General features: G+C 36.3%; 1 protein-coding gene across 1 annotated transcript in view; it reads left to right on the top strand.

Annotated features, from left to right (window-relative positions):
* Positions 1-17,903, top strand: part of LOC129749668 (uncharacterized) — a 666,246-nt gene extending 648,343 nt beyond the window's left edge. Inside the window, exons 8-12 of the mRNA XM_055744704.1 lie at positions 1,870-2,078; positions 2,140-2,380; positions 16,018-16,174; positions 16,236-16,355; positions 16,419-17,903. Coding sequence (XP_055600679.1) covers positions 1,870-2,078; positions 2,140-2,380; positions 16,018-16,174; positions 16,236-16,355; positions 16,419-16,608 — 917 coding nt within the window. The 3' untranslated portion in view covers positions 16,609-17,903. The remainder of the gene's footprint in view (positions 1-1,869; positions 2,079-2,139; positions 2,381-16,017; positions 16,175-16,235; positions 16,356-16,418) is intronic.
* Positions 17,904-18,499: the final 596 nt, after the last annotated feature.

Genomic DNA, 18,499 nt, shown 5'->3' with positions numbered 1-18,499 from the left:
TCAGCAGCGGATGTGAATGCTCTCGCTCACTCTAATGTGTTGACAATCTCACTCTTGATTTATGTTCGGTTTATCTCTTCCCGCACAGCTTGTGGAGGCAGACGAAAAAAAGCACTCTCTTTACTGGACAAACCGATCTGAGGAGTTTTATCATCCATGACTGTAGGTGAATTTAAGTTTGAGAAGAAAATGAAAATACAAGCGCGTTTATATCGCTTGCTCGTTTTTCACATGGGACAATCTTGCTTGGAAAAACAGTGCAAAAGACCTACATGTCATTTTTATTTCGTTTAGAGCAAGTTCACTGGTGTTGAGAAAAAGGGGTAGAAATTTTGACATTTTGAAAATTTCACCATGCAAAAATGTTTTCAAGATTTTGGGGCGTTGTATTTTTTTGCAACACTGTTTCTATTTCAGCCGTATGTGATAGAAATATTGCCATTTTTGCATCACAGCATGCGAAAATACAACACGTGTTGTAAAAAAAACTAGAAGGCCACAGATCTTGAAAATGTTTTTGCATGGCAAAATTTTCAAAATGTGTCGTAAGTGTCAAAATTTCTACCACTTTTTACCAACACAGTGAACTTGCTCTTGCATAGCTCCGAGATAGACCCGTTGAATGCATCCAGATTGAGGATGAACTATGCTTTACGTGAAGCTGACAAAATTCCCGAAACGTGAACGCTAAGAATTTTCAAATCCGTCCACGCTCCTGGTGAGCAAAATGAGCAAAAGTTTGTTCCAATTATAAATGAGTAAGCTGTAGAAGGCGTTTGGGCCTAAAGGGATATAAGTGACAAAATCATCAATTTTGAGTTTATAATGCCAAAGTATTCTTCATACTGTGATAGAGAACAGTCTGAGTTATCGCAAGTTGCTGAGTACTTGAAGTATTTGTTTAAATGAATTATCAATTGCGATTAACGATTAATAAGTAAAAGATTAAAAAAAAAACGATTAAAAAAATTCTTACTGTGCAAGTTTTATTTAGATCTGAACGGATTGTGATGTGCAGGTAATAAGCGTATAGTGAGATTCTCATTGTGAGAAAATGAGAGGAGAAATCTGCTATCAACGATATTTGCGAAGTACAGTAAAATCCTGCTTATCCGGGTTCCGGTTATCCGAACTTCCGCGTAGTCCGAGCAACCATTACCAAATATAATTCATGTAAAGTTGTGTTTTATTATACGATTATGCTATTTATGTAATTGGGGTTTGAGTAATTTAAAGTCTAAACTTGCCTAAAATGTTGATTTAATAGCATGGCATAGCAATACCTTACAAAATCTATATATTTACCGAGCTACGCGCCTGAATGATATTCAATCCAGAGTAAAACGATAGGATTTGACAATGAATTTCTAATCCGAGGTTTCACTTACCCGAGGTGGTCCTTCCCCCGACTACCTCGGATGAGCGGGTTTCTACTGTACAGGCGGCGGTTCTGCCAAAGTTGCATAGAAATAAATTGTATAAATGAAAATATTCGTTTAACCTTTGGATTGGATTGATTTTAAAAGGAGTTGAAAAATCAAATTGAGTTCGAAGTTAATATAATCGATTCTTTCGGAAACTTTTTTTTACTTAAAAATGCTGCAAAAAATCACGGATGAGTTTTGAACCAAAACGAAGCTTTTTAAACCCCAGGGCTTGGGAAATCTAAAAATGATCTCGAATCGACTCAGTTTACTGTGCTTTACTTATGTATAACTCGCTTGGTTAAAATAATTCATCGTTATTCACGTTTTTTTTTAAATTTCTGTCTAGAATTTATGAATTCCTAGATAATGTTTATATTAAAGTGCAATTCATACATTTATTTAAAAAAAATCATTTACATATTAACGAATTCCACCCTTCAAGGTCCAGAAATCCAAGGTTCGGACAGCGGCATTTCGCTGCATTCGCGCGAAGACGTCAAATCCCGAACGAACTTCCTCAATCTGGGCATCCAGCGTGCCTCGCTCGGGCTGGAGAAATCGGACACCGGAAAGCCTACGCTCCCGCAGGACCTGAACGATCTTCCATTCGACATGCCCAAGCTGAGGCGAAGACGTGCCCACATGCAACCGGTAAGAGGAGATTTTATTTTCTTTCATTAACAAATTCATTAACAGCCTTTCGTCATTCTAGGAACCTTGCACATCCGGTAGTGTGACCTCGGTAGACGTCGGGGATCTACCGTTTGACATGCCTAAATTAAGGCGCCGATTGAGGCTTTCGCAGAACCAGAATCAGCTGATCCACGCAATGCCATCGACTTCGGGGCACCTGCTTCAAACCAGCACCGAATCCAGCGGATTATCACAGGCATCCTCCAGTTTGTCGATGCGAGACTCTGATAATAAAGCAGCCGCAGCGGCAATGGCTGGAGGTAAGTTTCTGGGTCCATTAATTTTCAAACTCATCATCCAAGGGAAGGAGGGCCGGCCATCATTAAAATTTAACTAACATATCAGGTTGCGGTTTCGGTAAACATTTCAATTTACCTTGTATAATGACCTGGAGCAAACATGTTCTAGACAAAGAATTGCGTGTTAAAACATTATCTCGTTTTCAATAATTAATTCCACCTCCACCCAGCCGTGCAAGTGTGAAATCGAAGCCAGATTCACCATGTGTGATGGATTTCGATGGTTCAAACTCACATTGGTTAAAGTTCGATTCAGTAACGAGCTATCCCCTCGTTCCAAAATGTGGTGCTAATGGCCATTCTGACAGAGCCAGCCAAGCCCCCCTTATGAATGGGCGAATTCCCTTTAACGTCGATTGCATGGACAAAGCCGGTCAGATTTGTGATCTAATGACCATTTCATCTATCAGGTTGTTCTTCGTATGATTTATATGCGTGAAATGCTCATAAATTATGTAGCGCGAGTAGCACAGCTGCGTTTTTCTACCCTTGCCATTTGGTTCAAGCTCAAAATGTTCGGTACATATCGGTTGATGCAACAAAACTCGTCTGCCCTGTGTGCCCGAACTGAATTGGTCTCAAAGAAGACGAATTAATCTCTTCTCAGTTTCGAAGGCATTCACGTACCTACGAAAAACGGGGGAAAACTTTTGGTTGGTACGTGAAAACTCATCCTCTCGATAAATCTTTCAAAGTGAGTTCGAAACCAATCCAAACCACCACTGATCGATTTACTGCAGTTGGTATCGTGTGGTGTTCCCTTGATGTTTCAATTTAGTTTTGTGAATTGACACGTAGAAGAAGCCGTTCATCGTCTTATTGAGAAGTCGAACGGTAATTACAAAATTTATTGTTTCCAATTAAGCTTATTTTTTATAATATTTTTTGTAGTTACGATTGTCATCACTTAACTGAAATTGTTAAAAAGATGATTAATTAATTTAACAGATTAAAAATTCTTTTCAATGACCTCTTAAACATTCTGATCTCGATTTCACCTCTTACTTATGAAATCTTTAATTGATAATCTCATGGTTATTAAAAAAATTCTTGCTTTTATTCATAAGCTATGCACCCGGATGATACGCAATATAACGAAAGTATAGAGTTTCCAAATTATTAAGTGTTATACGAGGTTTCACTTATCAGAGGTTGTCCTTCCCCCAACTGTAACGAATATGCGGGATTCTACTGTACTTTAGGAAAGTGGTTTTGATTATACAAATAAAAATTAAAAAGTCAGAAAAAACGTTGAACAGTAGAACCCAGCTTATCCGAACTCCAGTTTCCTGAGCTACCGCGTTATCCCAGCCATGAGGTTGACCCAAGATCCATATATTTATCGAACTTTGCGCCCGGATGGTATGCAAAAGGATGTACAGTAGAACCCCGCTTAACTTAAAGTTCTAAAATAAAAGTGCGGCAAACTGTCACCGCGGAGTTCCAATCGAGCATAACCATTTTTACCATTTCAAATTCGTGGGAAGTATTGTAATCTGTGTGACTGTGACTTTCAATTTTGTAATTGAAATTCATCAAGAATGCAGAGAAAATTCATTGGAGCAAAACGGAAAGAAGCGCTTCATTTTTATTTTAACAATTGACACAATGGAGAACACACTAAACAATGTTCACAAAACGAAAATCAACCTCACAACCTGTGACACAGCTGCACATCAACAATAAGTCATGCGAATGTTTACGTTATTGGCAGTGTTGAAAGATTACGAAAGCTTTTTCAGTGCTGCCAAATCGGTGAGAAATTCAGTCTGCCGCACTTTAACTGTAGGGCTTTAGCTTAACCAAGGTAGTCGATTTTCTAGCTCAACAATGTATTACGATGATAAAACTCATTTTGACATGGATGTTATATAAAAATGTTGGCTCGGATAACCGGAGCTCGGACAAGCGAGGTTCTACAGTTCATATTTCGTGTTATCTGAGGTGGCACTGAAATATTTCAATTCAATCAAATACTGTCAATGTCATGGAGGTTATGTGACTTACATGACAATTTTTCATTTTCTTTTATAATATTCTTGTACCTACTGTAAATAAATTTTGTGCATATGGATTACAGTCTGCATACTCAAAGGCGCGCTCACTGTTTATAACGATTAAGAATGCATGTTTATTAAAATAAGACGTTAAAGTAAGTTGTTGTAAGCTGTATTTTTTCGTAGTTTTTGCATAAGATTTAGCCGCCAATCGTGGCATAGAGGATAGCGTTTAAGATTTCTAAGCCAGCGTTCATGAGATCGAGTCTTGGTCTCGACAGACATAGTACTCTATCTTGCTGGTTGCGTTTGTAAGATGCTATCCATCATATCCTTAGAGATGTACGCCTAAGTATAAAGTAAACTTGATCTCTTCAAAGAAACATGAAGTTTCACTGAGATCCTATATGTGTGTGTTCGTTAAAGAAAAAGATGTGAAAAACTTTATTAAATTAAAAAAATACGTTGGTTTTTCTGTTCAAATGTCTTATCCAAATTTTATTGTATTTTTGTGGTTTTTGCTGGTTTATATTTCCAAACTGATTTTGATTGCATACTAAATCAGAAATCAATTTTTGAAACTGCGATCACCAGAAATTTAATCATAAACGAAATTCTCATATTGATATGTTTATCCTAATCAGAGCTGCGAATTTTCGGAAGAAAATTCAAAGTCTATTTTTTTTAAATATCTTAGTAGCTTTGCCACACTTCATATACACGTGTTGTTTTGGTCAATAATAGTCGTTGAAATGAAAATTTCAAAGTCCCTACGATCACTGATTATTCGACAAACGAAATTGTCATGGCTATATTTTCTGTTGAAAATAACAGCTTGGTAAAGTAGTGTCACAAAAACATGATTAATGAAACTCTACTCGAACTTGGTCACTTTTGTTAAAGGAAAAAAAAACAAACTTTTCTAATTTTATTTCATTTCTACAGTGATCGTGGAAGGCTAGTTGATGGATAACACTCAGATACCAGGCCCAGTTTAGGTTGCTGCTTTCGATTCTCCGGATGGATTGATTATGAATCTTTTTTTTTTCAAATATGCTAGTGAATTCGTCCCCTCGACGCTTATTCTAAGCGAAACGGAGAACAATCGAAAGCAATCTGATCCTAACTTCTTCACTCTGTCTGCTGTCATTTGATTCATGGGATTTTTTGTCATATATGCATGAATTGTATAGCACAAAATTGTAGGATGATGAATTGCTTGAGGAACAAATCCCCCCATCCCTTGTTTCAAAGTTAGAGAAATATAATAGATAAGCATTAATTAGCCTGAAGTATTTCAAACCCCTTTCTCCACATTGTAAAATATCTGTTTTCGTTTATTTGTGTAAAAATGAACACGCTTTATATTTACTCTACCTAAATTTGGGATTTGAAGAATGAGCAGAAAACCGAATACTTGTCTCCTAATTAAATATATTTTTTTAAACATCTTAATCTTATTAAAAATTTAATTTTACTTGATGTTTGCCTTGATGTAAGTATTCAAGACTTTGAAACTGTTTTTAGCCTCGAGTTTCCTATTTCTTTAAATTCCAAATTTTCACCAAATATAATTATTTTTAACGTAAGGATATTTCGTCAATGTGAGTGGCATATTAATATCAATTAAACATTTGAATGCTCGAGAAGAAAAATCAGTTCTAAGAATTTGATCTAAAGTCTGCTTCATTTAATATTGGAACAAATTCTTTTGCTCATTGTGGCGCTCCTAGTGGACGGATTTGGAAACTTTTTTCACCCACGTGTCGGGAAATTCATTACCTTTCACCATGTATTTATGTCATAACACCAAACGATAGCATTTTGTAAACAACCGCCATGGAAGCCGAACGGAGAGATCAAATTGTGCACAGTTTTCTTGAAAATCCATTGTTGTCGGCATCGAAGCTAGCTAAACACCGTATGGCGTGTTATCAAGCAGTACAAGGAAACATTGACGACGGCTCGGAAGCCGCATTCGAAGCGTCGGAGTGGAACTGTCGACCGGAAACTGCGTGGGAAAGTCATCAAGGCCGTCAAGAGGAATCCCAATCTTTCAGACCGCGATTTGGCCAATAAGTTCCAGGCCGCTCACAGTACGGTGCGACGAATTCGTCTCCGGGAAGGAATAAGGTCATTCCGAGCCAGCAAATAGCCAAATCGGACGCTGAAGCAGAACAATGTGGCCAGAATCCGTGCTCGAAAGCTGTACGACCAAGTGCTGACCAAGTTCGACGGATGTATTCTGATGGACGATGAGACCTACGTGAAGGCGGACTTTGGGCAAATCCCAGGTCAAAAATTTTATTTGGCGACGGCTCGGGGAGATGTACCTGCAAAATTTAAGTTCGTGTTTGCGGATAAATTCGCCCGCAAGTACATGATTTGGCAGGGGATATGCAGTTGTGGACAGAAAACCAAAGTCTTTCTCACTGACAAGACAATGACATCAGAAGTCTACAAAAAAGAGTGCCTACAGAAACGGATTCTGCCGTTTATTCGTGCCCTCGACCGTCCAGTAATGTTTTGGCCGGACCTCGCAAGCTGCCATTACAACAAAACGGTTATGGAATAGTACGCAACGAACGGGGTCAGCGTAATACCGAAGGACCTCAACCCCCCAAACTGCCCCCAGTTCCGGCCGATAGAGAAATACTGGGCAATCACGAAGCGGAGGCTTAAGGCAAAGGGAAAACTTGTTAGGAACATGACTTAAATGAAGAACTGGTGGAATCAAATCGCCAAAACGGTGGACGAAAAGGGTGTGCGCCGCCTAATGTGCCGTATTATGGGAAAAGTACGAGAATTTCTTCGAAACAGCAATGAATAATTTTTTTATTTTTTTATGAAATAGTAAAGAAAATGCTACATTTGTATGAGAAACAAATTATGAATTCGTTAATAAATGACTGAAATACACGCAATTGTTTGTGTTCCAATATTAAATGAAGCAGACTTTATGAGAAAAAATGTCAGGTGACATGAAACTGAATGATATTTCCAAAAACCTTCATTCAAAAGAAGTAGTCTGACTGAAAATACAAGGATTTCTAATTATAAAACTTAACTTCGAGCTGAAACTGAATCTGATTTTTTATTTGAATTCCGGATCTTAATCCTGGCGTTTGAACCTGAGTTCAAAATCTTAATTCCGGATCTGACAACGATTTTTTAATCGAAGTTCCAGATAATAATTTCTTTTAGTTATGAACTAACAAGCGAAATATGCATCAAAACCTTCAACGAGAAATTCTTATTAAGTTTCCAAACTTTCGGCTTCTAATGTGAATTCTTTCTTCAGTTCATCTTAATAAAAATAGGGAATCATGAAACTGTTCCAGATTATTCAATTGTGGATCACCATTTTGAAACTTTTCTTAAATAGTTTGCAATTATTTATGCAAAAAAAATTTATTTATCTAATAGTTGCAATTTTATTTCACATTGACATTCCGAAATGATGAGTTTCGGATATGGAAAATGCATCTAGTCGAGGTTAAAATGCAAAAAACAGTTTTTTTTTCCCAATGTTGATCCAAACTGGATTTCAACAACAACAAAAAACTGGATAAAGTATCCGGAATCTGATGAAACATGTGATCATGTGCATAAGCAAATTTTGAACTACAAAATCCGGAATTATTCCAACCTAAGCTTACGAGATATTTTTCTGGTAATATCCGGCCCGGATATTAACATTTCGGGTTATTTTCCCCATCATATTTTAAGTTTCCAAAACATCGTTCATGTTAATTTAGATAAAATTCGCTCAAAAAATTTGGACCTACTTCAGTTCAAATTTTTAGTTTTATTTTGCAAATAAAGTGAACAAAATCGGGCAACATCTGGAAAATCTGGCAAGCTATGTCTAATCTTATTGAAATTCGATATTCGATCATTTCTATCAATTAATGAGAAATTTTTTGAAAAACTGTAGTAGAATTGTGGGACAGGAATAAGACTTCGAGATTTTGGCTTTAGTTCTAAGTTGAGATTTTCACTCCTGAATCATTCAGTTCACCAAAATTTGATAAGGAATTTAAAATTTTGAGTTGAGAGAGGAACATTTCACTTGGCATTTTTGGAACCTCATGAGATGGGGGTTTAAACCCCCTAACCATCCCTCCCCCCCTAACCATCCCTCCCCCCTGTTCCATGGCTCTAGACTCTAGACCACCAGATCGTTTTTTTTTTCGTGATAAGTACATTGGAGAGGGGAGAGTCTCCTCTGTATTGTGGAAAATTTTCAAAGATTTTTTAGTTTTCCAAAAGTCACAAAAAATGTTGCCTTGAGTTATTTATAAATATTTTGCCGAAATTTGAGCAAAACATGTGATCAAAGATAGATTTCCAAATATTCATCGATTATTTAGGTGGACAGAAATTTATAATTGTCCTTTTGTGGACAACGGTGTTGCATACATTTAGGGGCAAAAATGAAAAACATTTCTTAAAAAGTTTTAGCTACAAAAACAAAAGAATGTTAACTCTCATACAATTTCCTATGTCCATCTACTATTCCCATTGTCTTTTTTTTTCTCCAAACATTATCATTTGATAGGGTTCCTCGCTAGTTATCCTATACACTACATAGTATACAGACTTACTTCTGAAAAATGTCTCTATTTTTATGTATCGGTAATTTATCTCAAAACGATAATAAAAATAATAAAAGTATACATATACAAAGGAACAAAGTTAAACTTCCACATAATGTAGGGTTACTATTTCCCGCAACACCAAAAGAGTTCATTGAAATCATTTATCGAGAAACGATATACAGTAGAGCCCCCTTATCTGAACTCAGATTTCTGAGCTCCCGCGTTTTCCCAGCCATCAGGATGATACAATATCCATTTAATTATTGAGCTTTACGCCCGGGCGGTATCCAAAACAGAAGAAAAATGATGCACATATTTCGTATTATCTGAGGAGGCCCCTACTATCTCGCATAAGCGGGGTCCTACTGTAATTGGAACCGAAATATTGCAGTTCAATCAATTACTGCCAATTTGTTGTGGTTATGAAAAAGTTGGCTTATTCATAGAGATAGAAGTATTTAGTTTTAATGCTGACAAACCACAAAAAAACATCGTAAAACAATTCATTTCAAAAGAAGGTTTTTACCTGTACGTTTCCTTTACAATCATTGCCTATTTGAGATTTGTGCACATTTGAGCATGTTACTTAAATTTTGTATGTAAATATTACTGTTTGCATACTCAAAGGCGCTTATAATAATCATCATTAACTAAGTCTGAAGTTAAAATGTTTTTTTCGTTGAAAGCCTATACATTGAGTTTCAAATAGGCTGTATTTGGATTGTAGTTAGAGATTTTTCATGTAACTTAAAATGTAGTTTTAAAGTTTCAAATATTTGTTTTTTCAAGTACTCACAAACAAACTCGTTTCTTGATAAAATGATAGCATTTATAGCAAATCGGTTGTTTTATATAAAAGTTGACTTTCTTTTCTTTGTATAGGTATAGTTTTATAGTTATTTTAATGTTTATTCTATGATAATTTTATAATATTAAGAAATTGCATGAAGGTGAAATTTCATTTGTTTTTGAGGCCAAAAAATGTTGAGAAATGTTTATAATTTTTGCCCCTAAATGTATGCAGCAACATTGTCTATCTTTTGAGTATATTTGTTCTTGAAAAAAACACGTTGCAAAGTTCTATTGAGTCTAAACAAAAAATTACTGTTATTGATGTTTTGAGCCTTCTGTTCTAATTGGCATAAAAACAATAATTTTGAGGATGTGCCATATACCAACCATAGTGATCGAAGTAACCCCGAAACATGAAATCCGGTATTGTAACAAACATTATCATGCTTTAAACTCCTTACTTCGGTAAGTATTTTAAAACTTTCATGTGTTACAAAAAAGCAACCCCTTCCAAAATATTCAAAAATAAATTAAAAAAGTGATCAATGTTCCCCCACTTTACGGTACATTTGGTAAAATTTCACAAAAAGAAGAGTACGCCAATTTCTCGATTGAAAAATAGTAGGGGAGAATGAGGATACTTGATCCCTGGGGATACTTGATTCCTTAGCTATATCTCGAAACTGGAATGCCTTACAAAGATCAAATGTTCTAGAAAAATGTGTCAAAATGAGCAAAATAACAAGGCTTGTAGTTAAAAAAATTTTAACAAAATAATTGTTTGAGTAATTGAACTTTGTTTGAAAAATTTCACAAAATGTAACTTGAAGATCTTTTTTCATCACTTTAAAATGTTCCTTACATGGGAAAATTATGAAAAAAATATTTTGTTCCAATGTATCAATCGTTCGAGCGTAAAATGAACTTCATAATGCCATATTTTCAAAGCAATGGAAAACTCTCAATTTTTTTCAGAAAAAATGTCTAAAATGTTGATTATGGGTACAATTGATCCCCTAGAGTTGGGTACAATTGATCCCCCTTCCAAACGGCATATTCTTCTTCTGAATTGATCGTTGTGATTGCTGATTACGAAATTACTAATATTTATCCAAAAACTAATATTTATCAAACAATTGTCTGAAGAAAAGAGCAAAAATAATTATTTTCTCTTAATTATAAAAAAACATGAAATCCAACAAAGCACCTGGGATCGATTGCATCCCTGCTGAAATCCTGAAAGCCGACCCTGCCCTATCAGCACAAATGTTGCACCGTCTTTTCGCTGACATCTGGGATACTGCAACATTCCCGGCCGACTGGATGCAGGGTATCCTCGTAAAGGTCCCGAAGAAAGGAGACCTGACAGAGTGCGGTAACTGGCGAGGCATAACGTTGATCTGTACAACCCTCAAAGTACTCTGCAAAGTGATTCTGAACAGGATCCAGGAGAAAATAGACGCCACACTCCGACGGCAACAAGCTGGATTCCGATCTCGACGATCATGTGTGGACCACATCACAACGCTCCGAATCATACTGGAACAAATCAACGAATTCCAGGACTCTCTTCTGCTGGTGTTCGTTGATTTCGAAAAAGCATTTGACCGACTTAACCATGAAAACATCTGGGCGGCTCTAAGGCGACGAGGGGTCCCAGAGAAACTAGTCCATCTCATCGAAGCACAGTATGAGGCATTTTCGTGCAAGGTCTTGCACGACGGTGTCTTGTCCGAACCAATCCCGGTAACTGCTGGAGTGAGACAAGGATGTATTCTATCACCGCTACTTTTTCTAATCGTAATGGATGAGATTCTGATTGGATCGATTGACTGTGCACCGAACCGAGGATTGCCGTGGAATCCTTCAACAATGGAGCAACTGAACGACCTTGACCTGGCTGACGATATTGTTTTGCTCGCCCAAACACAACCAGATATGCAGAGCAAACTCGACGACCTCACCGAAAGTTCCAAGGCAGCAGGTCTCAAAGTCAATGTCGGAAAGACCAAGTCGATGGAGATCAACACAGGAGATCCCTCCTGTTTCCTGGTAGCTGGGCAACAAGTTGAGAAAGTGGAGTGCTTCCAGTATCTTGGTAGCCAGATTACGCCTGATGGTGGTACCAGAAAAGACATCGAAACACGGATCAGAAAGGCCCGATTTGCGTTTGCGAGTCTCCGAAACATCTGGCGGTCACGCCAGATCTCTCTACGAACAAAAATCCGAATCTTCAACTCAAACGTCAAATCCGTATTGCTGTACGGGTGCGAAACTTGGTGCACATATGCGGTAACGACGCGAAAACTGCAAGTATTTGTAAACCGCTGCCTGCGGAATATCATCCGCGCTTGGTGGCCTGGCAACTGGATCTCGAATGAGGAACTACATCGCCGGTGTCATCAAAAGGCGCTAGAAATCGAGATTCGGGAACGTAAGTGGAGATGGATTGGGCACACGCTGCGAAGAGATGAAAACGAGATTTGCAGAGAGGCGCTAGATTGGAATCCAGAAGGTCATCGAAGAAGAGGCAGACCCAGAAATTCGTGGCGGCGAAGTCTAGCCGCTGAAATCCGAACTGTCGACGAGAATCTTGACTGGGACCAGGTGAAGACGCTGGCTCCGGATCGTCAACAGTGGAGGTCTTTTACCACGGCCCTATGCACCGGAGGATCGGCGCGGGATCATTAAGTAAGTAAGTAAAATTATAAAAAAAATGCGCCTTTAAGTATGCAATGTTTTTAGCGTTCAGACAAAGTTATAGAATTTTCTTGTAATGTCTGCTATAAATTGTGAAATGAGAACAAACATGACCAAAATAGTCAATTAACATTCTATCTTGGGGTTTTGTTTGATTTTTATACAAGGATTAGGGCTTCCTGAATAAAAGATCAAGTCTCCTTCAATAGGGGATCAAGTCTCCCCTAACTTCAGAAAAATCGCAATTTTTTTACTCCCACGAAAACGCTTCTAGTTCATCAACGGGTTTAAGTATCGTTCTAATTTTTGGAGCATAGAAACTTGAAGTTACAAGCTGTCAGAAAATGTAAAAGACGGCGAGTTGCTAAATTTTTCCAAAAAGATATGGTGAAAATAAGAAAAGGGGATCAAGTATCCCCACTCTCCCCTATAATCAAGGTATGGTTAAAAATCTTTTTCATCACGTTTTCTCGAATTATTATTCAATCGCGTATTTTGTTCACAGATCTAAATAAAAATAAAGTTGATTTAGACCACCCGATCGATTTTTTTTTCGTGAATAGTGCGATGTATAGAGAAGAGTCTCCTCTGTATTGTTGTTTATTTCCAGAGATGACGAATTTTTATTTTTAAAGGTCACAAAAAATGATACCGTGAATAATAAGAATTTTGCAGAAATTTGAGCTAAAGATTCATAATTGTTCAACGGTTAAGTAGCATTCTTAATTCAACACCGTTTCCATGATTCTATAAATGCTGCTGTTTATAAAAATAATTAGAAACGTCATGAGACTATCTAACAGAGGTACCAGCTGTTCTGATTTTCGAAAGAACTTCCTGAAAATTGGGGTTTAAAATATCCTGAATTGTCCTGATTTTTATGGAAACATCCAAATTTTGATAAAATTTGTAGTTAAACTTTGCGAAAATCGAAACATTTGTGATGAAATAGTGAAACCCATATAACCGATAGTAATCTTCCCTTCAGTCAGATTATATTTAAAGAAGCAATTGTTGCATAAATTAAGGCGTTTACAGCGCCTGTATTTCGCCTTTATTTATACAATGCATTGAAAGCTTTTGTAAACTGGGAGAAACTTTGATGATTTTTTCCATTAATTTTTGAATATTGTGAATGTGGTTGCATTTTGGTAACTCCCTAATAATTTTCAATACTTGTTTAGAAAAATACACTAAGGTCTTTTTTACGCGGTTTGAACTTGCTCAGTTTTACTAACACGGCTTCTTTTTACGCTGTTTTTTGCCATGGATATGATTCTTCTACACGGCTTTCGCGAATCAACGCATTTTTTGAGCGAAAATATTCCAAGTCCTATACGTTAACGACGGAATGCATACCGCGTAAAAAAAAATCTTAGTTTAGTAAAAGCATGATCTTTGCTCCAGAATATTTTAACGACATTTGTGGCAACAACTAAATGTTTATCACAAAACCAGATTTTATGTCTCGGGGTAACTTTGATCAACGTGGTTTTCTCGTATCGCGAGTTGGGATACCCAACATCATCAAAAATATTATCATCAAATATTATTATCATCAATTAAAGTACTTTTTTATTAAAACAAAACTGCTTTTTTTACGTTTTCTTTGAAAACATTACTAATCGAAAGCTGTTCAACGGTGAAAAGACCGTTGCAACCTTTGTATGGAAATTTTAAATTCTTAAATTTTTACACCTCTCAATGCAACGCAGCGCAACGAGATTCAATTTTGTATGGAAATTTGAATGGGGAATCAAAAATTTTCATTCGAAAATCGACAGAGATGTACTGAAAGTTCCAAAAAATATAACTTTGGATGAAAAATATTCCTTGATTCTTGCAAAACAATTCATGTGAACAAAGCACAAACCTAACTTGTACCCCAGAAAAGAAATTCGATGTTATTCAAAATTATTTTTCCAAAATTAGTTTTTTAATTCTAGCGTTTTTGACTGCTTATTTAAAACCTGTGTAGCCATAGGATGAGAATAAAATTTCTCAAAAAACTGCTGTGCATAGCCACGCAATTTGTTTATTTATATAACCATTGCAAAAACATTTTATGATATTATTTAAAGCTCTGACAAGCAAAGTCTGCGATTTTTAAATACTTTTCAATAGATTAAGATTTTTTATTTTGAAATGATTATAACATTTTTCATGAAATGCTTAACTGCTTGTCATGTTAGAAAAAATGAAGCTTAAGAAAAGTCAAAACCAAAAATCAAAGACCAATTTCATTTAAAGCTTATTTGAATTTTCTGGATGATTTAATGTACAAAATTTCTTCTTTTATACAATTTTCCATACAAAATTGAAACGCGTTACGCTAACTCAGGAATCATCCAAATCATCTAAAATTTTACACTGATGCTTGGTGACCCAAAATGCATCGATAAAACATATGGGAGCAAAAAGTCATTTTTGCTGCGGTATAATGTGGCATACATTTAGGGGCAAAAATTGAAAACATCCCTTAAAAGTTTTAACTACATGGTGTCCTGGTTTTTGACAAAATCATTTGGCACCTTTGCAATCTAATGTCTGAAACATACATTTCATACCAGTTTGTATGCATTTGAAATAAAAACAAAGAAATAATCTATGTGGATGGCTGGAAATAAGAAGATATTTTAAAACATAGTTCAAAGTAGGTACCTATATGTTTTTAAATGTGATCCAATCTTTTCATGATTGCTTCCAATTGAACTCACCGAAAATTTTGAAACATTGTTCAAAATTTAGTAAACCATGCCCCTAAAGTCATTCGATTGTGTTCTGCCTCAAAATCTAATTAGAATTCAGATGGGGAGATTACCAAATCATAACAATCGATGCAACGTGCCGTGAATTTGCTGCAACCGAATTGCAACATACGACCGACAGCGGGACAGTAGGTAATTATTAGGACCTGTCACGTGTTGTGTGGCTCCTTCGAAACAACAAAACCTCGTTTTTCCATCAAAAAGGGAAAACCGTGAACGATTTCGTTTACAGTTTCGACCACCAAACGGAATGGTACCATTCGGCGGTTTTCTACTCCTGTTGCCGATACAAGCAGGAGGTACTCGTTCCCTGATTAATTCATTATTTATTCCTGACACACTCGCCCAACAGTAACAACAACAACGATAGCGAGGTTGAACAAAAAAAATTAGTTACGTGATCCTTGTTCACCCTTTTGCCTGATTTCGTTGGAATGACACTGTGTATGTCCTACAGGATGTCAAACACATGGTTACTCTCCCCCAAAGAATTGGACTCCGAAACCAAAACACAATAACCATCAATCGATGGTTAGGACAAGTGCAATTCAACTTGTCTAGTAGGACGAAACATATCCTTAACCTGATCATGACAGCCCCATAAATAATTTTTTGTTGCGAAAAGTAAACTTTTAAGAAGATTTCATGGAACTGTTCAGGCAATGAAATAAATGCCCCTAAATGTATGCAATTTAACGATTTGAGTAATATTCATCACCACACTTCTTTTCCATTTGCAGGATTCTTCAAGCAAAGCCTCACGCTGAATCTGAATGAATGTAACAGCGCAAGGCCACCGAAAAAGTTTGGAACGCTCGATCTGGGCCTGAATATTCAAAACCAAATCCGCTCGAATGTGGACTTGATTGATGCCAGCATTCCTCTGGATCGTCAGGGGTAAGATCGTCTTATCAACTTCTTTTAAATTTTTAGTTGTTAAAAACTTTCTATTTTGCAGCTGGTACCACGGTTCGATCAGCAGGATAGATGCCGAGAAAATTCTCCGGCCTCTGGGAGAAGGAAGTTTCCTGGTTAGGAACAGCGAGTCAACCCGCCTGGACTATTCGCTTACACTGAAGTAAGTATAATCATTGCTGCAATCCGATGAATAAGCTTACTTAATTTTCGTATCTTATTACAGGAGCGCCAAAGGCTTTATGCATATGCGCATCCAGCGGGATCCAGACAGCGGTCAATTCATTCTGGGACAGTTCAGTCGGCCTTTCCCGAACATTCCGGACATGATTCGACACTTTTGCCTCAACCGGTTGCCAGTGAGGGGGGCAGAGCACATGTGCCTCCTGGAGCCGGTCATTGCGCAGATTCTCTAAACGCAGAATCAACAAAACGTATTTAACATGGTTATAAGCGTTTGAAATTGGTAGTCAGGTTTTTAGTAGAACATAAGTGAAGGAAAGGCTCATCTAATGGTATTTGGATAGGTGAAGTTTGCGTATGCAGTGAAAATCAAACGAATCTGATTGACGTTTAATGAAGAAAAGAAGTATCGTTGAGTTCCTTGTATTAAGATAAAAAAAAACATGAAGATGGAAATGATTTGTCTGTTTCAACTATACATTGTTTTTCAATTGTGACAATAAATTATGATTTCCATTCTCTCTCACATAAGTTAGGTCTGTATAACGAACGTGTAAATTTTCAAAGATTCTTATTAAGGTCGGAAATTATCTTCCTATATCAAAGTGTAGAATGTACTCAATACATACATATATTGTGATAAACTAACAATTTGTTGATTCTGAGTTCCCCAGCTGTTTACGAACATTACACGCAAATTTATGGTTTCACATACAGTCGTGTGGTAGTGTTATTGTGTTGAATCATTTAAACGGGAAGAAGACAACCAACAATTTGGAAGGATTAAGAAAGGTCAAACAAGTTATGCCAAAATTTGAACTGTGAACGGAAAGAGTGCAATCGAAAGACGTTGCAATTTTAAAATGATTGTGAATAAAGTGCAATACTAAATGCAACCAAATTTTATAGAAAGCACACCTAAACACTCTAGGCAGGAACATAGCTTTTGCAACTAGATTGTTGCTTTTGAATATAAAACACCCAAAAAACCTAACCTAACCCGCTTCAGTTCAGCGAAAACACAATAATTACAGAAAATCAAAACAAATAGATTAGTTTGGAAAGTGCAATATAATTCATTTCAATAAAACTAAAAACCACCATTAGCCAGATTTCAGTTTCATTGGAAAAATCATATAACCTTGTGTATTCAATCAATGCATAGTATCAGAACGAAATAAAACATCTCTTCTCATCAGTTGCAAGAAAGAAAAAAAAAACTAATGAAGAGACAACAATTAATAAGTAGAATAGGAATTTTCACTGAAGTTCGTGTTTTAAAGACCGAATCGGCAGACAGAAAGAAGTAAAAACTCAAACTTGTTTTTGATGGCCAGTCGATTATGTCAATCAAAATTATTAAATTTGAAAAAAAAGACACTTAAGTAATTTGAAAGTTTCACACATGGAAAACAGAAACATACACACACACTTACACATATGAAGAGAAAGAGAGAAAAAAATCACGTAGTGATGAAACAAGAAAAACCCATTATTAATATGAGAAAATATTTAACAAAATATTAGACACATTTGCGTTGTTCATTAGACATCCGAAAAACGAATCATTTATAATTTGCCATCACAGTCGCGCATTCATTTCGCGAAAAAAAATTTAGATTTTTTCATGAATTACCGTAAACTGGGGGAACATTGATCACTTTTTAAATTGATTTTCAAATATTTTGGAAGGGGTTGCTTTTTTGTAACACAAAAAAGTTTTAAATACTTACTGAGGTATGGAGTATAAAGCATAATCATTGATAGAAGAATATTTAAACGAAATCAGTGGCTAAAACTAAATGATTGTTACAAAACCAGATTTCATGTTTCGAGGTAACTTTGATCACTATGCACAGTGGTCCGAAAAGGCTAAAAGTGGAACTTTTTTTCCAAGCACCTTTGTCTTACATCTAATCTCTTAAGTGTATTCAGAACATTTGCCCTTTTAAACATGCTACATAATTTGAAAGTATCAAAAATTAGTCAAAGTCCACTATAACAAAATTGAGAATTCTAACTTTTTTATTCCAATAGATGGAGCTTTATACTACAAATTTGTGGAATACATGAAAATTTGAAACACTGTTGAATACATCAAAACTCTGTCTATTTTCAGAACAA

Source organism: Uranotaenia lowii, chromosome 2, assembly GCF_029784155.1.
Source record: "Uranotaenia lowii strain MFRU-FL chromosome 2, ASM2978415v1, whole genome shotgun sequence".
NCBI lineage: Eukaryota > Metazoa > Arthropoda > Insecta > Diptera > Culicidae > Uranotaenia > Uranotaenia lowii.
This window is presented reverse-complemented; position numbering and strand designations above follow the sequence as displayed.